The sequence below is a fragment of the Macrobrachium nipponense genome, chromosome 46 (genome assembly GCF_015104395.2).
Source record: "Macrobrachium nipponense isolate FS-2020 chromosome 46, ASM1510439v2, whole genome shotgun sequence".
NCBI classification, from domain to species: domain Eukaryota; kingdom Metazoa; phylum Arthropoda; class Malacostraca; order Decapoda; family Palaemonidae; genus Macrobrachium; species Macrobrachium nipponense.
Window position 1 is genome coordinate 36,545,436 of NC_061106.1, and position 23,617 is coordinate 36,569,052.

The 23,617-nt window shown below is 42.3% G+C and overlaps 1 protein-coding gene across 4 annotated transcripts in view; it reads right to left on the reverse strand.

Annotated features, from left to right (window-relative positions):
• The window catches only part of LOC135214912 (IST1 homolog), a 105,726-nt gene that overhangs the window by 33,688 nt on the left and 48,421 nt on the right, over positions 1 to 23,617 (reverse strand). The window contains exon 6 of one of the 4 annotated variants that reach the window (XM_064249380.1): positions 5,562 to 10,864. The exons of the other annotated variants lie outside the window; for them this stretch is intronic. Coding sequence (XP_064105450.1) covers positions 10,103 to 10,864 — 762 coding nt within the window. The 3' untranslated portion in view covers positions 5,562 to 10,102. Of the gene's footprint in view, positions 1 to 5,561; positions 10,865 to 23,617 lie in introns of those variants that run through there. 4 annotated transcript variants of the gene reach the window in all.

Below are 23,617 nucleotides of genomic sequence, written 5' to 3' on the forward strand. Positions count from 1 at the left end.
CCAAAGGTTCAAACCTATCCGTTTCTAAGAATTTGAGAACGACATCCAAATTCCAAGAAGGAGCTCTGCAATGTCGATCCTTCTTCGTATTAAAAGACCTGAGAAGATCTCTAAGATCTGCGTCATTGGACAGATCTAAACCTCTGTGCCTAAACACTGCAGACAACATACATTTATAACATTTAATGGTTTGATTTGCCAAACCCACTTCCTTCTTCAGATACAGAAGGAAATCTGCAATTTGGGTCACAGAGGTACTGGATGAAGAAATCTTCCGATTCTTACACCATTTGCGGAAGTTCTCCCACTTCAACTGGTACACTTTGATAGTTGAAGGTCTTCGTGCTCTCGCAACTGCCTTCGCTGCTTCTCTAGAAAACCCCCTCGCTCTGACAAGTCTTTCGATAGTCTGAACGCAGTCAGACCCAGAGCGAGGGTGTTCTTGTGGAACCTGTCGAAGTGGGGTTGTTTGAGAAGATCTACTCTCGTGGGTAGACTTCTCGGAGAATCCACTGTCCATTCCAGTACCTCTGTGAACCATGTTTGGGCCGGCCAGTATGGAGCTATTAGAGTCAGCCTTGTTCCTTGACTTTCTCTGAATTTCTTCATTACCCTTCCTAAAATCTTGAACGGGGGAAATGCGTACGCGTCTAGCCCCGTTCAATCTAGTAGGAAGGCATCTACTGCCGACTGCAGAGGGTCCGGGACTGGAGAACAGTAATTCGGTAACCTCTTCGTCGCTGCGGTAGCGAAAAGATCCACCACTGGCCTGCCCCAAAGCTTCCACAGCCTCTGGCATACTTGATGATGCAAGATCCACTCCATGGAAAGCACTTGTCCCTCCCTGCTCAACAGGTCCGCTCTGACGTTCTTCTCCCCTTGAATAAACCTGGTGAGCAGGGTGACGTTTTCTCTCTCCGACCACAGAAGAATCTCCTTCGCCAAGTTGCAAAGAGAAAACGAGTGGGTCCCTCCTTGTTTTCGTATGTATGCCAGAGCTGTGGTATTGTCCGCGTTGATCTGCACCACTTTGCCGCTGATCCACGGTCTGAACGCTTTCAGAGCCAAGAAGATCGCCATCAGTTCCTTCCTGTTTATGTGCCAAGCTTTCTCTTCTTCGTTCCAAAGGCCTGACTCCTCTCGAGGGCCCAGCGTCGCTCCCCAGCCTGCGTCTGACGCGTCGGAAAATAATATCAGGTCTGGGTTCCTCTGCTGGAGTGACGTACCCTCTGGTAACCTTCCCGGGGCTAGCCACCACTTTAATTCCTCCTTTATCTTTAAAGGAATTGGAAACAGGAAGGAATCTGGTTGCGATCTTCTTGGCCAGACTTCGTTCAGAAAGAACTGTAAGGGCCTCATGTGAAGTCTCCCTAGGGAAATGAACCGCTCTAACGAAGAGAGTGTCCCCAGCAGGCTCATCCACTCTCTCGCCGAGCATTGGTCTTTCGATAGGAATTCTTGCACTTTCCGAAGGCACATGGTCTGCCTTTCGGGTGACGGAAAAGCCCGAAAAGTCACTGAGGATATCAGAATCCCCAAATAAACTAGCTCCTGTGTGGGGATCAGATGTGACTTTTTCAGGTTCACCATCAGACCCAGCTGCTTTGTTAAATCCAACGTGAGGTCCGTGTCCTCCAAACATTGCTGCTTTGATTGTGCTCTTATGAGCCAATCGTCCAAGTAGAGAGAAACTCTGACTCCTACCAAATGAAGCCACTTCGCCACGTTCGCCATCATCCTTGTAAAGATTTGAGGGGCCGTGCTAAGCCCGAAGCAAAGGGCTCTGAATTGATATATCTTGTCCTGGATCACGAATCTCAAATATTTCCTGGACCTTGGATGAATCGGAATATGGAAATACGCATCCTGAAGGTCCAGCGTTACCATCCAGTCCCCTGGTCGTACCGCTGCCAGTACTGAATTGTTCGTCTCCATCGTAAACTTGGTCTTTTCTACGAACAAGTTTAGCTGACTTACGTCCAGTACTGGCCTCCAACCTCCTGATGACTTCGGTACCAGAAAAAGACGGTTGTAAAAACCTGGGGATTCGTGATCCAGAACAGGTTCTATGGCTCCCTTCTCTAACATACTGACAACTTGATGCCAAAGAGCCTCTCTCTTCTCTAAATCGATGTAATGAGCCCCTAGGGCTCTCGGAGCTGTAGCGAGAGGTGGTTTCTTTAGGAAGGGGATCTTGTAGCCTTCCTTCGCTACACTTACAGACCAAGGATCCACTCCTCTGTTTTGCCAGACTTCCCAGAAGTCTAAAAGTCTGGCCCCAACACACGTCTGGAGGACTTCTAACTCATTGTTTGGTTGAGGTTTTCGAACCTCTTTTGGCCGGAACTCTTTTCCCTCTAAAGGCTGGTCGGGAAAAAGTCCTACCCCGAAAGGGCTGCTGTGCTGTCCTTGTTTCCTTCGGTGTCTTCTTCACTACCTTAGAGGGTAAATACTTCCTTACTGAAGACGTCAGCAGGTCCTGTGTAGCCTTCTGAGTAAGGGAAAGTGCGATATCCTTAATGATATCCTGTGGAAAAAGCTGTCCTGAAAGTGGGGAGAACATCAACTCCGACTTTTGCGCATTCAAGACTCCTTTCGCAGCGAACGAGCACAAAAGATACCTTTTCTTTAAAACACCTGCTGTAAACAGTGAAGCAAGTTCATTAGCTCCATCCCTCAAGGCTTTATCCATACAGGACATGATACTTCTAGGTAAATCCGAGTCTGAAGAATCTCCCATCTCTGAAGTCCGAGCCAATGCACCCAACGACCAATCAAGAAAATTAAAAACTTCAAAAGTCCGATAAATACCCTTTAGCAAATGGTCGAACTCTGAAGAAGTCCACCACACTTTGGCTGCGTGTAAGGCATGCCTACGGGAGCTGTCCACTATATTAGAAAAGTCTCCCTGGGAGGAGGCAGGAACTCCCAGGCCAAGACTTTCCCCCGTAGCGTACCAAACACCAGACTTCGAAGCCAATTTGGCCGGAGGGAAAGCAAAAGAAGTCTTCCCCGACTCTCTCTTCTCCTTCAACCACTCATTAATACGTTGAAGGGCTTTCTTCGCTGAAATCGACAAGGTCATTTTCAAAAAAGAAGATTTCTTGGGTGCTTTCGTCTTCGAAAATTGAGATAGAGGAGATAGCGGGGCTGAAGGTTGAAAATCTCCTTCAAACAATGAAAGGAGGCACTCGGTTAGCTTCTTGTAGTCCGAGGAAGGAGCTTCCACATTCTTGTCCTCTTCCGAAAACTCAACAAAGTCTTCCTCCTGAGAAGAAATATCCTGAAATCCAAGATCCTGATGACCCTCCATAGCGGGATCCTTATCCACAGTTTGCCTGGAGAGCGAATGCGGAACTGCCTCCTTGTAAAACCCTTCTCTTCCTTGTCGGGAAGATGTTTCCACATGCTGCCGCCTGCGTCCTGCATCCTCTGTAACGTTTGCGTCCACCATGCGTCCATCACTCTCCCTCTTGCGTCCTGCAGTGTCGGAGATTCGTCCTTCCTATAGGACACTCTGCGTCCTGGGTTACGAGAAGATCCCGCCTGAGAACGAGGAGGCAACTGTACGTCCTGCGTCCTCTAGGAGGACTTAACCAGGAGAGACGAGTCCTTACGTCTAGCCGAAGGTTGTTCGGGCTTTTCCCATGATTTAACAATCACTGCCAATTTCTCCTGCATGTCCCGCAGAACTTCCTTAGTCTCCGCTTCCTTACGAGACTCCTGAGGCGGAGGAGATCGAGGACGCACTGGGCTAAAACGGAGAGGAGAGCGATCCTGACGTCTACGCAGCGGAGTATCTCTAATAGGGGAAACACCGCTCACTGCACGGCTAGTCACCTCTAAAGGACGAGAAATCCTCTTCCTCTTGATAGGGATTGCTTCTTCATCCTCCAATGAAAAAATCTCAGGGCTACTCCAACCTTCTTGTTCAAAAACCCTTTCATCCTGTGACGAGGTCAGCATGTATGACCTCTTGAGAGGACGCGATACTTCCACCAAACGCCTACTCCTTCCTGAAGCCGAACTATCCGACGAATAAATGCACTTCCCAGTATCGCCTTTCCTATGGCGTACTGCTGCAGCCTGGGACGCAACAACAGGACTGCCTGAAGGGACGACTGACCGAGAGTATAAACCCCTCTCGCCTCCCTTCGACTGTCGACATGCCTTCTCCCTTGGGTCTGGGAGCTTGACAGAGGTCTAGGTCTAGGAGCACGAGAGGGACGATCAGGCGCCCCCTCCACAACACTGTCATTAAACACTTCCACTTTGTCTGTTAACCGTTTAATCTGATCTCCCTTGGACGCAAGGGCAGCGAACACTTTCACAATTTGTGGATCAGTAGTATCCTCAGATACAGCAACGGGCGCAGGAGAAACCTGAGGGGAAGGTGCTACATCTACATGTGAATGAGCTGGAGAAGACACAGGCAAAGATTCATTCATAGGTTTACTCGAAGAACCAGATCTCTCACTTCTAGAAACTGATCTTCTCACCTGATCTTTTTCTAGTCTCTCTACATACTTAACAAGAGCCTTCCACTCTTTCTCATTCAGGCACTCACATTCATTGCACCTATTGTCCCACGTACATACAAACTCTCGACACTTCTTACATACAGTATGGGGATCTACCGATGATTTCGGCAGTCTCACTTTACACCCTTCTTTCACACAAACTCTAAACATACTCCCTGAATCAGACATACTAATGCAAGATCAATTGCGATTGCCAAGCTAACTTCGTGAATACGATACCAATATCCAAAAAGTCAGTCAACGAGCAGGAAATTCTATCAGAGAACCAACAACAATGTTGCCGGTTCGGCTGGCAGAGAAAATCTGAGGAAAACGGGAATGGTTCCGAGCACCAGCGCCACGGGAACGGGGTGGCCATCACCTGAACTACCAGTGTACTAGCGGTTGCCGCGAGTTTTGAAATTCTGCCAGTGCGACAAGAGGATAAGCTATATATATACCTGCCAGGTAAGTGTCATGCATAAAACACAAACTTACTAATAAGTAACCTCTTAGTTAGGCTACTATTTTTTGTCTTAGCCATGTTGCCGTTTACACTTTATATCCAACCCTAGGCTATTTGGTCTATGTTCTATGTAAAACAGTAACCTTATAGCTAGGCTATCACTTAGTCTAATCTAGACTACTGCCTAATCCAGGTTATTTATTTCACACTTAAGGGTATGGGTTACATAATACACTATTACGTTTAATTACCTTCCTCTGAAGTTTCCTCCCGGCCAACTCGCCCACAGCACATGCGGCAAAGAACAACACCCAAAGGTAATCACAAAAGATACAGGCAATCCCCGATTATCAGCGATCTGGTTTTATGGGGCCTGTCTAGCATCAAAACCCGGTGATTTTCAGCAACATAATGGATGAATTTGTGTTTAGGACCAAAACCTATGCACTTGGACTTATAATGCCCCTTGGCACTGTAATACAATGAGTGGTACAAACTTATATTGAAATATTAAATTATATTGCTCAATAAGTGGGCTGAAAATTGAAAGATTTCTGAAATACTGATAAAATTTTATTGATTAATGGAAAGGACACAGTGAATGATTCCACAAGTATTTCAACAACTCCACCTTCTCTCACAATGTTGTCCAAGGTTACAACCTGAAAATACCTCAACTGTTGCTTAAAATATCTGGGACAATGAATCAAAATCTGCTTCACCAATTGTAACATATAGTCAGCACTATCTGATTGGAAAGCATATTACCCAGTAAGAAAATTGACCCTTATATTTTTGCATTTTTTTAAGGACCAGATAAGGGAAAATCATACTCTCAGCCACTTCTTAAAATATACAACTATACTTCGAGCTTACCACGACGAACAGACCAAATTCAACACATAGAAACAAAACTGTTCACATGAAAATTACAAGAGTTGTTGAATCTTATTCCTGAAAAGGGAGACTTGAAGGAATTACTCAGCCTTATCTGTGGGGACCAAATTTGTATCGTCTATCTCTGAGTCTGGCTCATCTTCCACTCCACCACTACTAACAGCTAACAGATAATGTAGATTGATTACTGGCCCTAAGGACAAGGCTGAACTGCTTCATCAGTTGAGAAGTCCCTTTCCTTGATACTTGTCATCCTGAACCTATTCTTACAAATTTGCATTTCACTCTATGGAAGTCAAGAAAATTTTTTGATAATCTTGATAGCTTGGGTGGAGAAGATCCAGATGGTTTCTTCTTTGTTTTTTTTTAAAAAGTTTCTAGTGTATAGTCTCCCAAGTTTAGTAGATTCTATAGATTTTTATGTCAGTGTAGTAAATTTGTGGCTACATGCCTGTTCCAAAGGGTGGCATATCTGCAACTGCAATAACTACAAAAGTACAACTAGTAACTACAGCTGTTACTCCTGCTGTGAATAAAGTTGCAGTGTCTTGTAGTTTGGCTGAGTATGTGATATCTACATAAACAACAGCATATCCAATTCCACTTCCTGATTTTGAGCCATCCATATAATCTGGGTTTAATTTCACTTTCTTTACTGCTTATCTTCATAATAAATTCAAGGCAGCAAAAAACACAAACCATGGTAAAATGGTGGGTCATAGATTTTTACAAATAAATTGTAATATTTTCAAATCCTTCAACCTGTCTTGATATGAAATGGTTATGAGGATCTATTACCAAACCTGTTTGAGTTACTCTCTCTAGACCTGAAGGTTGCTCCTCTATGATTTCCAAAGGAAGTTCATTGCCACAATATACTAACATTCAGTGGGCTATGCTCTTAGAGCCAAGAAGCACATTCAAGACCCAAGCTGTGGACCACACCCAACTCTTTCAAATTGAATAGAGAAGCTGATGAGTAGTACATACTTCTTATTTGACAGATATGTCCAGTTCAGGCCAGAAATGGGTACTATTTTATACCATGAAAAAGGATTTTTTACTAGCACTCCACATAAAACTGACATCACTTTTAAAATATTTAATGATTTTCTTGTTGTCACCTTCAACTTGTCTCCAAATATCATCCTCATGACTTTCATCTTTTTTCACAAGATATAATACTATTGCCCTCCAAGGTAAGTGTTGGAATCTTCAAGACCACTATGCAGCAAGTGAACTTGATGAAACCTGGGGCTCAAGCCACTCACATATGTGAAGTGTTCACTACCATCTTCTTTCTCTTTATTAAAGGGTCTGTAGTGTCCATACAATTCGTTTACCACAAATACTGGCTATAAGTAATGAATTTGTATGAGATTTTCCTTTTGTATTTAAAGAAGACTACATTTCTCATAATGGTCCAGAAACCATTTCCTGTGTATACTTGGCTGCAGTAGTAAATTTTGTCTTAAGTTCAGAGAAAGTCCAAATTCCCAACAATACTGTCACCAGTATAACTACATAATCAATTAAATATTTTTACCAAATTCACAATCAAACATAATCCTCCTTTCCATATTAAAGCACACAGCAGACAAGCAAAGTGGAAACCTAAGCTATCCTGAATCGAAATCTCTTTACACCCAAGTTAATGGGATTATGCTAGTTTTTCTTTAATACAAGTATATATATAGTTGCCCACTTTCATACCAAGATTATGGCTATCAAAGGAAATAGTTTGTATAACAAAAACATAAAATTTTTCTTTAAAAGTTTTTACTTTGTAATGACGAGTTTGGTATATTCAACTATAAAATATACATTGGTATATTCAACCATAAAATATACATTAAAAAATATTTGTACTTTGTTTGGATATATTAAGAAAAAAAGAATTACAGTCAAAACCTTCATCTCAAGAAGAATAGTCAAAACCTTCATCTCAAGAAGAATAGTCAAAACCTTCATCCGAAGAAGAATAAATAAAATATTAAAACAACTTCAGTTAAAAAGTCAAATTTGAAAATTTTTTAATTTAAAAATGAAATAGCTAAAAATTAAATAGTATCTCAAAATAAATTAACAACGAACTAATTCCCTTTACAAAACTAAACCTTATCTGCAACACCTCTAAACAAATCTACATTATCTGCAACATTTCTATCCAGTTGTCTTCAAAGAAAAGAGGCAAGATAAAATTGCATCTTTCCCAGTGCGTAAATACAAAATGTTTCTTCTATATTCTACAAAATATATTTTAATTGTAAAATAAAATTAAGAAAAATTTGGAAGATTATAAAAATCTTTTGATAATTTTTCCTTATTACAAACATTTAAAACCACACAGACATTAACATCAACAAACATCTTATTACTAGAAAGGCATATCATACTTTCAACATCTGTCAACAAAGTACAGTATTCTACAGCTACTTATTATTTTTCTACTTTGTGAACATTATACAGTTAAAATCATGCACTTGAATTCTTTAAACAAATTCTAAAACTATCATACAAATGTCTATGACATGCTTTGAAAATGTTCATGCATGTATACAGCTTCTACATAATTCTAAAAATAATTTATGATAAATGAGCAAATACCAAGAAGTGGTGTAGCTACAGGAAGTTAGTGGGGGTTATCAGTCACTGGCTCCTGTGGTCAAAAAATGACTGGATGGCAAACTTTTAAATTTTAAATATTACAAGATAAAAATTTTAAATAAAAACTTTTGACATACATAATAGATATATACTATAAATAATCCCACTAAATATTCTAGTCTCTAAATAATACAAAACCCAAATGGGTATTAAAATGAACTCTAAAAAGATGTGAATCAAGTGTTGCTTAACACTTCCACACTAAACTTTGTGCAGTCAGACTCAATAGTTCACTTACACCCTCTGGTCATTACTTCTACAGTGTGCAAATCTAACTTCCATGTGTTGTGTTTTACCACAATTTTGAACTTAAATTTAAACAAAGTGAACAGGTTTTAACACTTTATAGTGCTATAATATTGCTTTATACACCTTATGCTCATTATAATTTAATATTCATTGCCATTTTTTCTCTTAGATTGTTTGGGAGTTGACTGCTTTCCAGTTAACACCAAGATTATGAAAAAGAAAATAGTTTCAATAGATTCACATTTTTCAAAAAAAATCTATTTCCACTATTATTAAACAATTTCTTTTAAATTGCATTTAAAGTCTAACCCTCATGCAGTTTCCACATATTCCAAATCTTTCCCAGCAATAATTTCTATTATCATTTTGCTATTATCTTTGTGAGCCCTTTCACCACTCATTTGCCTTTATATGCAAGTAACATTTGCAGAATTTGCCTTCAGAATGACTTCCTACACTCAATTCAGGAATAACAATAAGCCATGCACTCTCTATCTAATGTAAAAAAAAAAACTTAAATATTTCTAATGCAGTCACCAGCTCATACATATAATATACCTAACCCTGCAGTCATTAGCTCCCTAGATACACATAAATGGAAGAAGCAGCAACACCCTTAATTGACCAGTATCCCTCTGGGTAGTGCCTCTGCTGACAATTAGGGCAGCTACTATGTCATTCCCTGTTCCTCCAGTCTTGCTTATGAGAGATGTAGGTCAGGAGGTGACCACGTTTTTTTCTTTTACTCTTACCTGATGGGTTTGTACTACAAAACATTTTATCTTTAAAAACCAAAACTATTAAACCAAACTCGATTAGTCTAAGTATGCCTGAATGGCTATTTAGGTGGAAAGGCCTTCCTGTTATATATCTACTTTTATAAATTCAGTTTTGTCCCATCCATAAATATTAATTTGAACAAGTTAGATTGCCTGCTTTAGTTTTCTACCAACAGAGGCTCCTAAGAAGTATGCACCCTCAGGAAGAGGGCAGGACTCATTAAAAGGGCCCCCCAAGGCTAAATCATCAGCAAAAGCAAGAAGAGAAGAGTTGCCAGAGTTACCTTGAAGAAGGTTCTTGATACAAAGGAGAAGGGCAACTTACTAGAGAAAAGAACCCAAGAGGAACAACTTAGGTACCATCATTACCACCTAGAGGTGCTGTCCAGAGAGATAACTGGCCAAGTCAGCATTCTCCTCCCTTCTGTGCATGCCTGCAAAGCTGCTGGCAGCAGGATTAGGCCAATGTAAATTGATGAGGGTGGGTTACACAAAGAGTATCTAATACTATAAAATGAAGGCACTCAATTACCAAAACTCCCATATTTTGGCTGAACTAGTACGCAATGGTGGCGACTTTGTCCCAATGGTGGTAAAAGTATTGGCTTTTGAAAAGCTTCTGGTCGGTCAGTCAGAACTAAGTCAATAATAGAATTCTTGTGAGTGGGTTCTTGAACAAGGTTTGTCATCTCTAGCCCTGAACATATTCGATCCTGGTGAAGATTGTTGAAGTCTCCAGCAACAGCTACTGCCAAACCAGGATTCCTAAACCTTATATCAAGCACAGAATTAACAATTTGATCCATTAACAATGGTCCAGTGGGAGCTCTGGGTGGATGATACAAACCACATACAACCAGTTTTTTACCAACAACAACCCACACACATTCCAATTCAGGAGGAGCTTTAAGTCTGGCCTCAAAGGGACTCAACGTTTCTTTAACATATACAGCTACTCCACCACCTCGTCCCTCTCGATCGTCATTAAACATAGCATAGCCATCTAAAGAAAACCGATGAGCCGGTTTAGTTTCTGAAAACCAAGTTTCACTTACAACTATGACGTCTGGATGATACTTAGAAACTACTTTGACTAGGTCATCAAAACAATTAGTCAAACTCTGTGGATTGGTTACAAGGATAGATGGCATAGACTGCAGAATTGCACTAGGAGTCACTGGATGGCTTGTCCCTGATGTAGGATGGATTTGTGAATGTGGACTGGATGGCATCACTGGAGCTGAGGGTAACACCCTTCCTTCTTGAAACATATGAGAAACTGGTACCTGGTACAAAATAGTGTTGTCACCATTACTATTAGTAGTGCTGATCCCAGCATCCAATGTCCCCTTAGTTTAAATGATAGTGTTGTTATAATGAAATTAGGAGTAGTGTTGTCACCATTACTATTAGTAGTGCTAATCCCAGCTTCCAATGTCCCCTTAGTTTAAATGTTAGTATTATTTTAATTAAATTAGGACAACTAAAAAAATTATTTGAAGAACAAAGTATCCAAAGCTTTGATGCCAAATAACGACAAATGATAAACATAACCTTTACACCATTAATACTCAAGAAAAATAAGCATTCACTATGGGCTTGAGGGTCTTTGGAATAGCCAAAAAGATGGAATATAGTAGCTGAGTTTGATTTATCAATAAATAAAAATACAGCTTTGTTATATGTAAACTATTACTCCGGCACTTGGATGACTGGATATATTAGGCATTCATATAATGTAACATTTGAAATTTCAAGAGTGAGGAAAGTCTTGAAGTGGAGCACTATCCCACTCTCATCACTTCTTAGTCAGTTCAAAAGCATTGTTCACGAGTATCTGCAGTCTTAAGTAGTATACTTTAATGAGTGAAAAAACAATAAGAATGAGATGCAATGCACCTAGATATTATCAAAACTCCATGAATGCAGTTGTTCAGAGATTACACTCAACAGCTACTAATACTAATTTTTTGTCAGCCCCTGAAGCTGGAGATACCAATGTTACCAGCTCACAGCAAGAAAGGCAAAGACTATGAGACTTCTCTCCTAAAATTATGATAAACAATACTCTCATACAGGTAGTCACGTCGAATAAATTTTATCTTCATACAGTATTAACAACTACTTTCAAAGGACAAACTTTTCATCTGGCTGAGGGCATAACAGTTTGCCCAAAATTCTTTACAGAATTTAATAATTACTACAGCTTATGGTAGCAAGCGATCCGGAGTTTAAAAGTTGTGCTTAAAAGTGGGCAGAGGCAAGGAACCAGCTATTGTTCTTTCATACAGCAAGCTAGAAATTGAGCATTTACATGAGTGATCAGTACCCAATCACCTCTCCATACAAGTTAGGACTAGGGACAGCAAGGTAATGACTGCTGTTGACTCAGCAGGTAGAATGATGGCAGCCCAGAAAAGCCCTAACTCATAGACCAAAGAGACTGTAAAATTGTATGACCAATGAAATGTGCCGGCCAATGAGAAGATCTTGTTAAATTTCAGACCCCAACCCTGTAAAGTCCAGGTGAAACCAACTGAACTACAACACCCAACTCTACATTCAACAAATTACTTTCTATATCGTTCAATATCTCTACAATCCGCACAAGAAGAGATAATAGTGTACAGTGGAACCTCGGACTTAGATGCTAATCCATTCCAGATGAAGCACCGAGAATTGATTCTCTACGCTAATCTGTTCCATAAGCAGCATCGAGATGTGATTCATTTGAAATCTGAATAAATTTTTTCAATAAAAAACAACTGAAAATGCATTAATCTGTTCTTGACCACCACTTACTAACTTGAACCTTGCCTTTTGATACAAAGCATTTCACTTAAATTACCATTAAATAAGTTCAGAGTTAAATAACATTGTATTAGATATCCTTTTTTATTTTCAAATGTATATGTACAGTATAAAACTACTGGCCTATGTCCAATGTGGCCATATTACTGATGGTTAACTGAGCACCATTGGCTCGGCTAGGTATAGTACATGTAATGGGTAGGCACAAAACATTGTTGCTAATAATAAAACATAAAAAAGTCTAATTATTACAGCAAATTAATAAATATTTTAAATAAAATAAGATCCTAAATCAGTCACACAAATGCCTCTTTCATGCTTTTCAATAATCTCCTCAAGATCAATTGTGGCTCTTACAGTTTTCCTCTTCTGCTTGTCTGCAATGGCTGTTTTGGGACCCATGATTGAATCAAAATACAGTACAGAAAGCATAAAAAACATGGTAGATATTCCTATCCGAGCATGTACTTGCTCAAAACAATAGCGGCCGAGTGAGCTGGCTTTAAACAACAATGCCACCAATATACTGCCAACCAGTGGCGACTGACTGAAACACTTTTGTTTACAAAACCCTTATGGTTCATTGGGTTAGATTCCAATTTTTTGTTAGAGTTCTAATGCTAAATTCACTAAAAAATTTTACATCGAAATCCAATTACAGTGGAACCCCCTTATTAACAGGGGATACGTACCAGACAGCCTATGTGGTGATATACTATAATTCTTATATTCATGTGGAGAAAACCTAAAATGCCATTATCTTGGTTTAAATGTTCTCGAATTGTCCCTCTTAATAATCAAATTGCCCCCTGGAAACCAATGGTCTAGAATAACCAAGATATTGCACATAACCTGCAGCATTTACTAAAATATCCAACTTTCCCAAGGACAGTAATTTGTTTTTTTGCCCAGACATAAAACCAGTCTTTTAATAAGTATTCCACAGTGAATACTGCAACTCCTCATTTAAACTTGGTAACATGGTAATTAACAGGTTTGGGGGGAATTGGATCAATAGTTAATTTCATTATTATAGTTGCATGAAGGAGGGGATCCCCACTAACTTCTTGTTCCTGACCACTCGTCTTTAGCATCAGGGACTTTGAATGGTGGTTGTGGTAGGAAAATATATAAATTACTTAAAAAATTTGTGATTTCTTTCTTATGAATAAAAATCATCAACTTTTATATAGGAGGCTCACTCCTTTCAGTGGGAGGTTGTGGCTCAACTGAAAGGCAAGTTGTATCTCAACACAGAAATCTTTCTGCTGTACTTCAAATGAGTGCCTAGAAGGAGAAAGGCATTCATTCCAAATCTAGCAGAACCTCTTGTAAGTCTTATGAAATTTTGTCTTGTAAAATTTTATGTGAAAAACCAATGTATACAGTATTGGAAATAAAGATTTGAATCTGAATTATGAGGCTTCTGGGAGGATGAAGAAGCAGATGATGGTGAGCAGGAGCGGGATGAAGAGCCTGAAGATGAGTAGGGAGAAGCAGTGTGCCTGCCATTCTTCACCTTAGTCCTTACATGTGCTATTCTCTCCTCAAATGGAGCAGCTTTGGATGATGTGAGGAAAGCAGATGCTGGAGAAGCAACAGCCATAGTTAATGCCTTGGGGAGGCCCCTCCCATGGGCAAGATAACCACTACCAGAGGCTCAACAGGGTTGAGATTCTTTGTGGAACAGGAATATAAAATTTAGGCCAAAAGGCAAACGCTGGGACCTAGGTTATTTAGCACTGTCAATAGCATTGAAATGATATTGTTATAATACAATAAAGTTTCATACATACTTACCTGGCAGATATATACATAGCTAAGACTCCGTCGTCCCCGACAGAAATTCAAATTTCGCGCCACTCGCTACAGGTAGGTCAGGTGATCTACCGGCCTGCCCTGGGCGGCAGGACTAGGAACCATTCCCGTTTTCTACTCATATATTTTCTCTTCCACCTGTCTCCTTGCGGGGAGGCTGGGTGGGCCCTAATCGATATATCTGCCAGGTAAGTATGTATGAAACTTTATTGTATTATAACAATATCATTTTCATACACTCAACTTACCTGTCAGATATATACATAGCTGATTGGCACCCTTCGGTGGAGGGTAAGAGACAGCTAATACTGGAATAGACAGGTAAACAACATCTGTTGTAGGTATAAATAAAAACCTTGGTTCCTACCTGATAGGTGGTGGTAGACTTCGTGGGTGTTTGCCCCGTAGTCTGCATCACCTCAAGAAACTTTAGCGAGATATGTGATCTATGGCCAAGAATTCTTGTGGAACTGCCGAAGGGGTCTTATCCACTTACTCGGCAGAGCCTGCAAGGACTTTGTCAATGGGTGCTGATCCACTTATATGACAACACACCTTATTAAGGAGCACACAACCAATCCCGACCACCTGATCCTAACCGCCATGTTAGTATTAAAAATTGCTCCGAGTTATCCCCAACTCTTCGCAACAACCGTAACTCAAACCAAATTGCACAGCACGCACACAATAATTTTTCAAAAAAAAAGATACTCATCTACTAAAAGATATCACAAGAGTTCCTTACTGACTTGAAGTGACTGGCCGCCTGTGCGGTATCTGCACTTGTTCAGCAGAAAGTCTAGAACATATCTATTAGACATAAGTAGTAAAAATTAAGGATTGTTGTCAGCTCCTGTACCCAGGATTGTGCCCGCAGACACAAAAGGACCTAAGGAAAAACATTTTTCATAGGTCACACGCACGTCCTTCAAATAGTGAGAAGCAAACACAGAATTACATCTCCATATGTCGCTTCCAAGATATTCTTTAGTGACATATTTCTCTGAAAAGAGAGAGACGTCGCCACTGGGTCTCTCCTTTCTGAGCTCTTACTCTCAGGAGTTTGAAAGAATCATCCGTGCAAGCCTTATGAGCGTCCGTAATTACGTTCCTGACAAAAAGGCTAAAGCATTCTTAGACATAGGTTTCTTGATGGATCCTTCACTGAGCACCAAAGACCTTGTCTAGAACCTCCCAACTGTTTCTTTTTCTGTAAGTAAAACTTTAAATAACGCCCTTACTGGGCAAAGAGACCTCTCCGGTTCCCTGCCGAACGAGACCCGATAATTCCTTTTACCTCGAAGTTTCTCGGCCAGGGATTCGAAGGAAGGGATTTTTCATTCTTCGCCAAGAATAATTCCTTGAAGGACAGATGGCTGAAATCTATATTGAACCCGACTTTGTCACTAAGGGCGTGCAGTTCACTAACTCTTTTCGCCGTCGCCAGTGACAAAAGAAATAAACATTTTCTCGTTATATCACGAAACGAGGCCAAATGTAGGGGTTCAAATCTCTCTGAAGACAAGAACTTCAGCACTACGTCTATGATTCCAGTTAGGGGGAGAAGTAATCTTAGGACTTCTTGGTTCTCAAAAGACCTAATCAGATCATGTAGATCTTTATCGTTTCCCAATCTAGGCCTCTATTCCTTAAAGACGGCCGATGGCATACTCCTATAGCCCTTTATCGTAGGCTACTGGAGAGACGCGATTCTTCTCTCAGAAATACAGATCAGCTATTTCTGTTACAGAGGTACTGGAGGAGGACAACTTCTTCGACTTACACCACCTTCTAAAACTTCCCACTTGGATTGGTAAACCCGGATAGTGAAGTTCTCCGGGGGCTCTAGCGATCGAGCTTGCTGCTTTGCTAGAAAAGCCTCTCGCTCTGACAAGTCTTTCGATAGTCGAAAGGCAGTCAGAGCGAGAGAGGAGGTTTTGATGAAACCTCTCGAAGTGTGGTTGTCTGAGAAGATCCTTCCTTTGTGGAAGGGATCTGGGGAAGTCTACTATCCACTCCAGTACCTCTGGGAACCACTCTTGAGCTGGCCAAAAGGGGGCTATCAGGGTCATTCTTGTCCCCTTTGAAGTCACAAACTTCCTGAGCACTTGCCCCCAGAATCTTGAATGGGGGAAATGCGTAAACGTCTACCTGAGACCAATCTAGCAGGAAGGCGGTCTACTGCTAGAGCTCTGGGGTCTTCCACTACTGAAACAGAAGACTTCCAGTCTCTTCGAGAGGAACGTTGGCAAGAGGTCGACATGAGGAGTCCCCCAAAGAGACCAGAGATTGCGGCAAACGTCTGAGTGGAGGGTCCATTCGGTATGAAGGACCTGGTTCCTCCTGCTCAGCCTGTCCGCTCTCACGTTCCTTACTCCCTGAACGAACCTCGTCAATAGAGAGATGTTCCTTTGCGATGTCCACAACAGCAGGTCTCTTGCGAGTTCGTAAGGGCATACGAGTGAGTACCTCCTTGCTTCCGAATGTATGCAAGAGCGGTTGTATTGTCCGCATTCACTTGTACTACTTTGTTGCTCACTAACGTTTCGAAGCTCTTTAGAGCTAGGTGTACAGCCAACAGTTCTTTTGCAGTTTATGTGCCAGGACACTTGAAGAGCATTCCAAGTGCCTGACACCTCTCTCTTTCCCAAAGTTGCTCCCCAACCTTTTTCCGACGCGTCGGAAAACAATACAAGGTTTGGGCTCTGTATTTCCAGGGAAGTACCCTTGTTTTCCCTCAGTGGAGTAACCACCATTCTAAATGGCGTTTTCATCAGATCTGGAATGGGAAAACTGTCGATAGGAGTCCCTGTCTTCATGTTCCACGAACTTCTGAGGAAGAACTGAAGAGGACGGAGATGAAGTCTTCCTAGATGAAAAAACTGTTCGAGCGAGGAAAGTCCCTAACAGGCTCAACCATTCCCTCGCCGAAGTACGTTCCTTTCCTTAGGAAGAGAGAGACTTTTTCTAAACCTCTCGTTTAGTCTCTCTTGAGAAGGAAAATACTCGAAAACCCCCGAGAATCCATCCGAATCCCCAGATAGACCAAGTTTCTGGCTGGGGATCAGTTGGGACTTCTCGAGGTTCACGAGTAATCCTAAGGTCTTTATCAGGTTTAGTGTCACAGTCAGGTCCTCCAAACACTGTTTCTCTGACTTTGCTCTGATAAGCCAGTCGTCTAGGTACAGAGAAATACTGATTCCTTTCAGATGAAAGCCATCTCGCCACATTTTTCATAAGGCTCGTGAAAAACCTGAGGCGCCGTAGACGGCCGAAACACAAGGCTCTGAATTGAAGATCCTTCCCCCCGTCATGAAACGGAGGTACTTCTTCGACGAAGGATGGATCGGGACGTGAAAATAGGCGTCCTGGAGATCCAGAGACACCATCCAAATCCCCTTGGCGAAGAGCCGCAAGGACTGAAGCAGAGGTTTCCATGGAGAACTTCTGTTTCTGAACAAACTTGTTCAGAGCGCTGACATCCAGAACTGGTTCTCCAGCCCCCCGAGGCTTTCGCAACCAAGAAAAGACGATTGTAAAACCATGGGGAGCTTTGATCCAGCACTAGTTCTATAGCTCTCTTGTCCCACATCTGATCCACCATTTGTTGAAGAGTATCTCTCAACACAGGGTCCTTGTTATTGGCGGACAATTCCCTCGGAGTTGACGTCAGGGGAGGATGTCCAGGAAAGGAATGAGGTATCCCTTCTGAAGCACAGACATCGACCAAGCGTCTGTGTCTATGAGAGTCCAGGCTTCCGCAAATCCCCGGAGCCTGGCACCTACTGGTGTTTGGAGGAGCGCCACTTCACTTTCCCTTTTAAAAGGGGCGAACGAGGCTCGACCTCTCTTCTCGGTCGTTTTCCTTTTAGCGGTAACTCTAGCTGGAGGGCCTCCTCGAAAGGGCCGAACAGGAGTAGACACCCCTTTCTTTTCTCCCACCATCACTGGTCTCTTCTTCCTGGAAGATTGTAGGAGAAGATCCTGTGTCGCTTTCTCCCGTCAGAGATCGGGAAATATCCCTCACCAACTGTGAAGGGAAACAGAAAATCAGACCTAGGGGCGAATAACAAGGCTGCTCTTTGTGAATGGGATACTGCTTTCGTCAAGAAAGCGCTAAAAACAGATCTCTTCTTCAAGAGACCTGCTCCAAATAAGGAAGAAACTTCCCTGAGCCGTCCTGTACCGCCTTGTCAATACAGGACAAAATTGCAAGGAGTACGTCCGGCTCTAGCCCTTCAGGGGCATGAGCCTTCTGGACATCACCCCAAGGGACCAATCTAGGAAGTTTAAAGACTTCTAGAATGTGAAAAAGTCCCTTGAGGAGATGATCCAACTCTGAAAGACCCCAAGTAATCTTTAGCCAGTGTGAAGGCTATGTCTCCTGGATGCATCTACCAGACTGGAAAAAGTCAGCTTCAGCTGAAGCTGGGAGTGTGAGACCCATATTCTCCCCAGTCTGGTACCAAATCCCTCTCTTGCCCGTAAGTTTAGCGGGAGGCATGCAAAACACTGTCCTTACTAGCTCTTTCTTGGTTAGCATCCAGCTATCCAGCGATTGAAGAGCTCTCTTCATAGAAATCGTCGGTCTCATCTTCAAGAAAGCCGACGATTTCGGCGTCTTAGCGCATGAAAAAAGTGAACGAGGCGAAGGAGGAGCGGCAGGGATCAATGCATCTCCGTATTCCTGGGGAGGAGGAGAGCTGTCAAAACTTTTGTAGTTAGACAGCCCTTCTTTGCCGTGAGTTCTCGTCCTCTGAGTCCTCTTCTAAAAATCGGATCAGGAGGAGAGGCCACTTCCCGTTCCGGTCTTCCTGTCCAAAACTCTCTCTACGGGAGACAAACTCCTAATAGGAGAGGGGCTAAGAGAGTGTAAAGAGCTCCTATGCCTGGCTGGCTCTTCGTACTTGGCTGGCTCTTCGCGCTGGCTCTCGCGCTTGGCTGGCGCCTCGCGCCTGACTGGCGCCTCGCGCCTGGCTGGCGCCTCGCTGGCGGCGTCTCGCGCCTGGCTGACTCCTCGCGCTTGGCTGGATCCTCGGCCTGGCTGGCGTCTCGCGCCTGGCTGGCGCCTCGCGCCTGACTGATGTCTCGCGCCTCTCAAAGCTCTCGCGCCTGGTTGGAGTCTCGCGCCTTTCTGGTGCCACATCCTTGTATGTCAGATGCTTGTCTGGCGCCTCGCGCTTGGCTGAATCCTCACGCCTGGTTGTTACCTCGCGCTCGGCTGAAGCTGCTGGTCTGGCAGACGTATCCCATCTGGAATATCCTCGCGCCTGTAAAGCGTTTCTCGCTTGTCTGACGCTCTAATCCTAGAAGACGCTTCTCGTCTGTAGGACCCGCGCGCTTGACTGGCGCGACGCGCTTGTCTGGCGAATCAAAATCGTCCAAAGAGTCTCTATCCGAGTCAATCTCAAAAGACTCACGTCCCACAGGAGCCTCACTCCTGGAGGGAGAAGAAGAGAGTCTTCTTGACCGGCAGTCTCACGTCTTTCTTACGAGGAGGATCCTTCGAAAGGACTCCTACCAAGGCGGATAGCTGTTCCTGCACCGCCAAAATGATCCTCTTGGAAGCCTCTCCTGTGTCTTCTTGAACGGGAGAGGGAGACCTCGAAGGAGTTTTGCCCACATCATGGGAACGTCAAAACCCTCTTCGCCTTCTTGATGGAAGGAGGCGCTTCTTCCGAAAAGTGTTCTGGGCTTGAATCAACACAGGATCTCTCCAGTGCCTTTTCAGGGCCTGGACAAGTCCGAATCCTTCCACCCTCGTTTAGGAAAGGGAGAAGCGGACGAAGAGAAGCCACTCTCTGAGGACGCTTTTCCGATAGCGATCCTGAGCAGTCTGTCTATATACAGCGCCTGCTGAAGGGACGCCTGACCGTGGGGAATTCTCCACAACCTCCGTACGGCTTTCGACTTTCCTTCTCCTCTGGGCTTGGGAGCTTGGAAGAGGTCTAGGCCTGGGAGCGTCGCAGAGACGGTCAGACGCCCCCTCCACAAACACTGGGGACACTCACTTCACTATAATCACTTTCACAGTCCTTACCTTTCATGGTAGCCATTTTGGATCTCATCCTGTGAAGAGTAGCTTTCAGTTCAGCAATTTCCGAGGCCGAATCTGAATGTAAAAGCCAGTGAGGGCCCTGATACAGAATTAGAATCATAATTAAGAGAGATTAGAATTATCCAAAGGCTCAATAGGCCTTGTACTACTACCCGCAATCTTAGATGCAGCCCTTCTGACTCTATCCCTTTCTAACTTCTTCAAGTAAGAAGTTAGAGTCTTCCATTTCCTCAACATTCAACCTCTCACAATCATGACAGGTGTTAGAAATAGAACAATCAAAACCCCTACATTTGCGACATACAGTGTGAGGATCAACCGAAGCTTTCGGTATCCTCACCTTGCAGCCTACATTCACACACATTCTCACACAACCACTTGAATCAGACATTCTTGAAGAAAAATCAAAAGCAAGTCCAAATCCGTCCACAGTAGCGAATGCCAAAACAACGATCCATACGTCACCAAAAGTCCACAAAAAGAATGACTACAAATTGTCTAGAAAAGCGAATTTCCAGTCAAGAGGTGGCAGCAACGATGTTGATACCACCGGCGACAGAAAATATATGAGTAGAAAACGGGAATGGTTCCTAGTCCTGCCGCCCAGGGCAGGCCGGTAGATCACCTGACCTACCTGTAGCGAGTGGCGCGAAATTTGAATTTCTGTCGGGGACGACGGAGTCTTAGCTATGTATATATCTGACAGGTAAGTTGATTGTATGAAAACAATTGTTAAGAGAGGGTGGAGAGTAAAATGGAAGAAAGAGAATATGAATAAAGGTATAGTAAAAGGAATGAAAGTTGTTGGAGCTAGGGGCCAAAGGGACGCTCTAAAGAACCTTGATTAATGCCTTCATTGCACCGTGTGAGGTACTTAGTGGGTGCATAAATGGCACACACAGATCCTGCAGATTCAGGGAGGGCAACATCATCCACAAATACTTAAAGTTGTCATCCCTGGAGCAGCCTACGTATGTTGTGGGGTGGAAGGTGGCAAGGCACAACCATGTGTCGAGGTCTCACCTAAGGAGAACCAAGAACTTGTATCCAACTTATCACTAGAAAATACTGAGTGCTGATCACCCACCATCCCAAATATAACCACCTGAACTAAGCTAGGGGTGTATATGTCGAAGAAGCAAGGAGAGGTGCTAGAGTAGGGAAGCAAGCAAGAAGGAAGGAAGTGACTCTATGTATAATAAGTGAATAGGCAATAAGCTAATTCAAAATATTTTTGCTAATGACGCCTGAAATGAATGTGGAGACCACTCTGTATTTTCTCAGAGTACAGTTTAACAGCATTAAATGTTAATATATGAGATTTTACAGCATTATAGATTATTGCACTTAATAATAAGAATGGATTTTATGAAAAGCTATAGTAAAACTATTGAAAAAGGCACAGATCCAGGTACTTTGCTGCCAAGCTACTAGGAAACCAGTGCAGAAGATACATGAACACTGCAACTAAAATCTATCAAATTTCTACAACAACGCAGTATGATAAGCAGGAGTGAGGTTAAGCTGAACACAATATAAAATTTCTCCTCTTACTATGCAGTATCATCAGCAGAGGGGAACCCAAATTTACAAAGTAAGGTACCACATACAGTACATATGCATATGTACAGGAGACAAGACAGGAACAGGGAAGTCACAACATCTACAATACTATTAGTCTCAGGTGTAGATTCTAGGCTAGCTAAAGGACTGCTTTCAGCTCTAGAAGCTGCCTGTCTCTCTCTATCCCTTTCAAGCTTATACAAATGTGATTTCAAATATAACTTCACCTCAAAAATTCTTTTTTTTTTATATTTCAGGAAATTCACAAATATCACATACTGGCACTTGCTACTTCATCTTGCATGTTAACAGTATATAAACCAGTCCTCCCCTTCAGTGACTAAACCAAACCCAACCCACAACAAATTCTGTCTCCATCAACTTCAATTACTGCATAAACAGTTGTAGAATACTTTTAAGCCTGTGAGCCTTTTCTTGCACAAAAACAGGCTAACATGATGATTTACATAATCTAACCAACTCGCCAAAAGTCTTTCCAATCCATTAATCAAACCAGTGCAGGCTAGCTGATCACTTTATCTTTCACTAGGGTACAGCTTTTCACAATCCATTATTCTCTCTTTATCCTTCTAAATTGCTCTGATTAATCATATATATTTTTTTGCTGCAACATAGGGCATTGCAAATTTTCATATTGGAAGCATAGTTAAAAAATGCTCAAGAGAATCAGAACTTGAACAAAATATGCAAATTACACACTAAATTAGTGGCAACATACTCAAATTCAAAATGGTTGCATAGCAGTGGTCTTGAGTGAAAAAACCTCCGTGACCACTGAATATTCTTAAGCATTTCACACAGTAGTTTAGCAAGCATGTTACCATGAACCATTGTACTTAACTTAATTTGTTATATAATATCATGAGAGTTTGCTTGCAAGCACCAAATAAAAAAAATAAACTCAACACAGCAATCAAAATCCAAGTGTCACAGATTTTCTGATTAAAAGTCTGGCACCTTCAAGTTGGCCAAGCAATGAAAAATGACAAATTTTCTAAGACAATTTGTATTTTTCATAGCTACAAACCTGAGGTCTTAACAATAGAATAATTTTCTGGCTCCTAGCTGGATCCAGTAAAAAAGTAGATGAAAGCAAAGAATCTTGTGGTATCTGGCAACGCATGCGTAGATCGGGTGAAGAGTGGTCAAATGCCGAACATCTACGCCAGTCTTTCTCAACTCAGGATGACTTATTAAAAAGAGGGGGAGCTAGAGGCGGGCAGTATAACGTTAAGACCTCAGGTTTGTAGCTATGAAAAATACAAATTGGCTTAGAAAATTTGTCATTTATTTATATGCGAACAAACCCTCGGTCTTAACAATAGGATAGACTCATACTTGGAGGGAGGTATAAGACATCCTAGACCGGCTGGGGGTCTACCCGCCAATCCGGCTCTCAAAAGAAATAGCTCTTAGAGAGGGACTGAAGCCCGTTGAGACGCTAGATACACTAAAAATCTAACCAATCAGAATCTGAGTGACATACAATGATATATGGTATAACCATTGTATAGGGAACCAAAGAAAAACTGTGACTGTCCAAAAAACAAACCAGGGCACTAGGGTTTGTAGTACTCCCGACTCCTCCTTGCCCAGGAGCGAAGCCTATGCTACTAAATAGTGGGTAAGATATTGAATACTGCATGACCACACTACCTGTATGACTACCTCACTCACCTGTATCAGCCCAGTCCAGCAAATGACGTGTCAATCCCTTAAACCGCCCGAAGGAAGAAGGAAAGGTACAAGAGAAAGGAGGCCAGCCAAC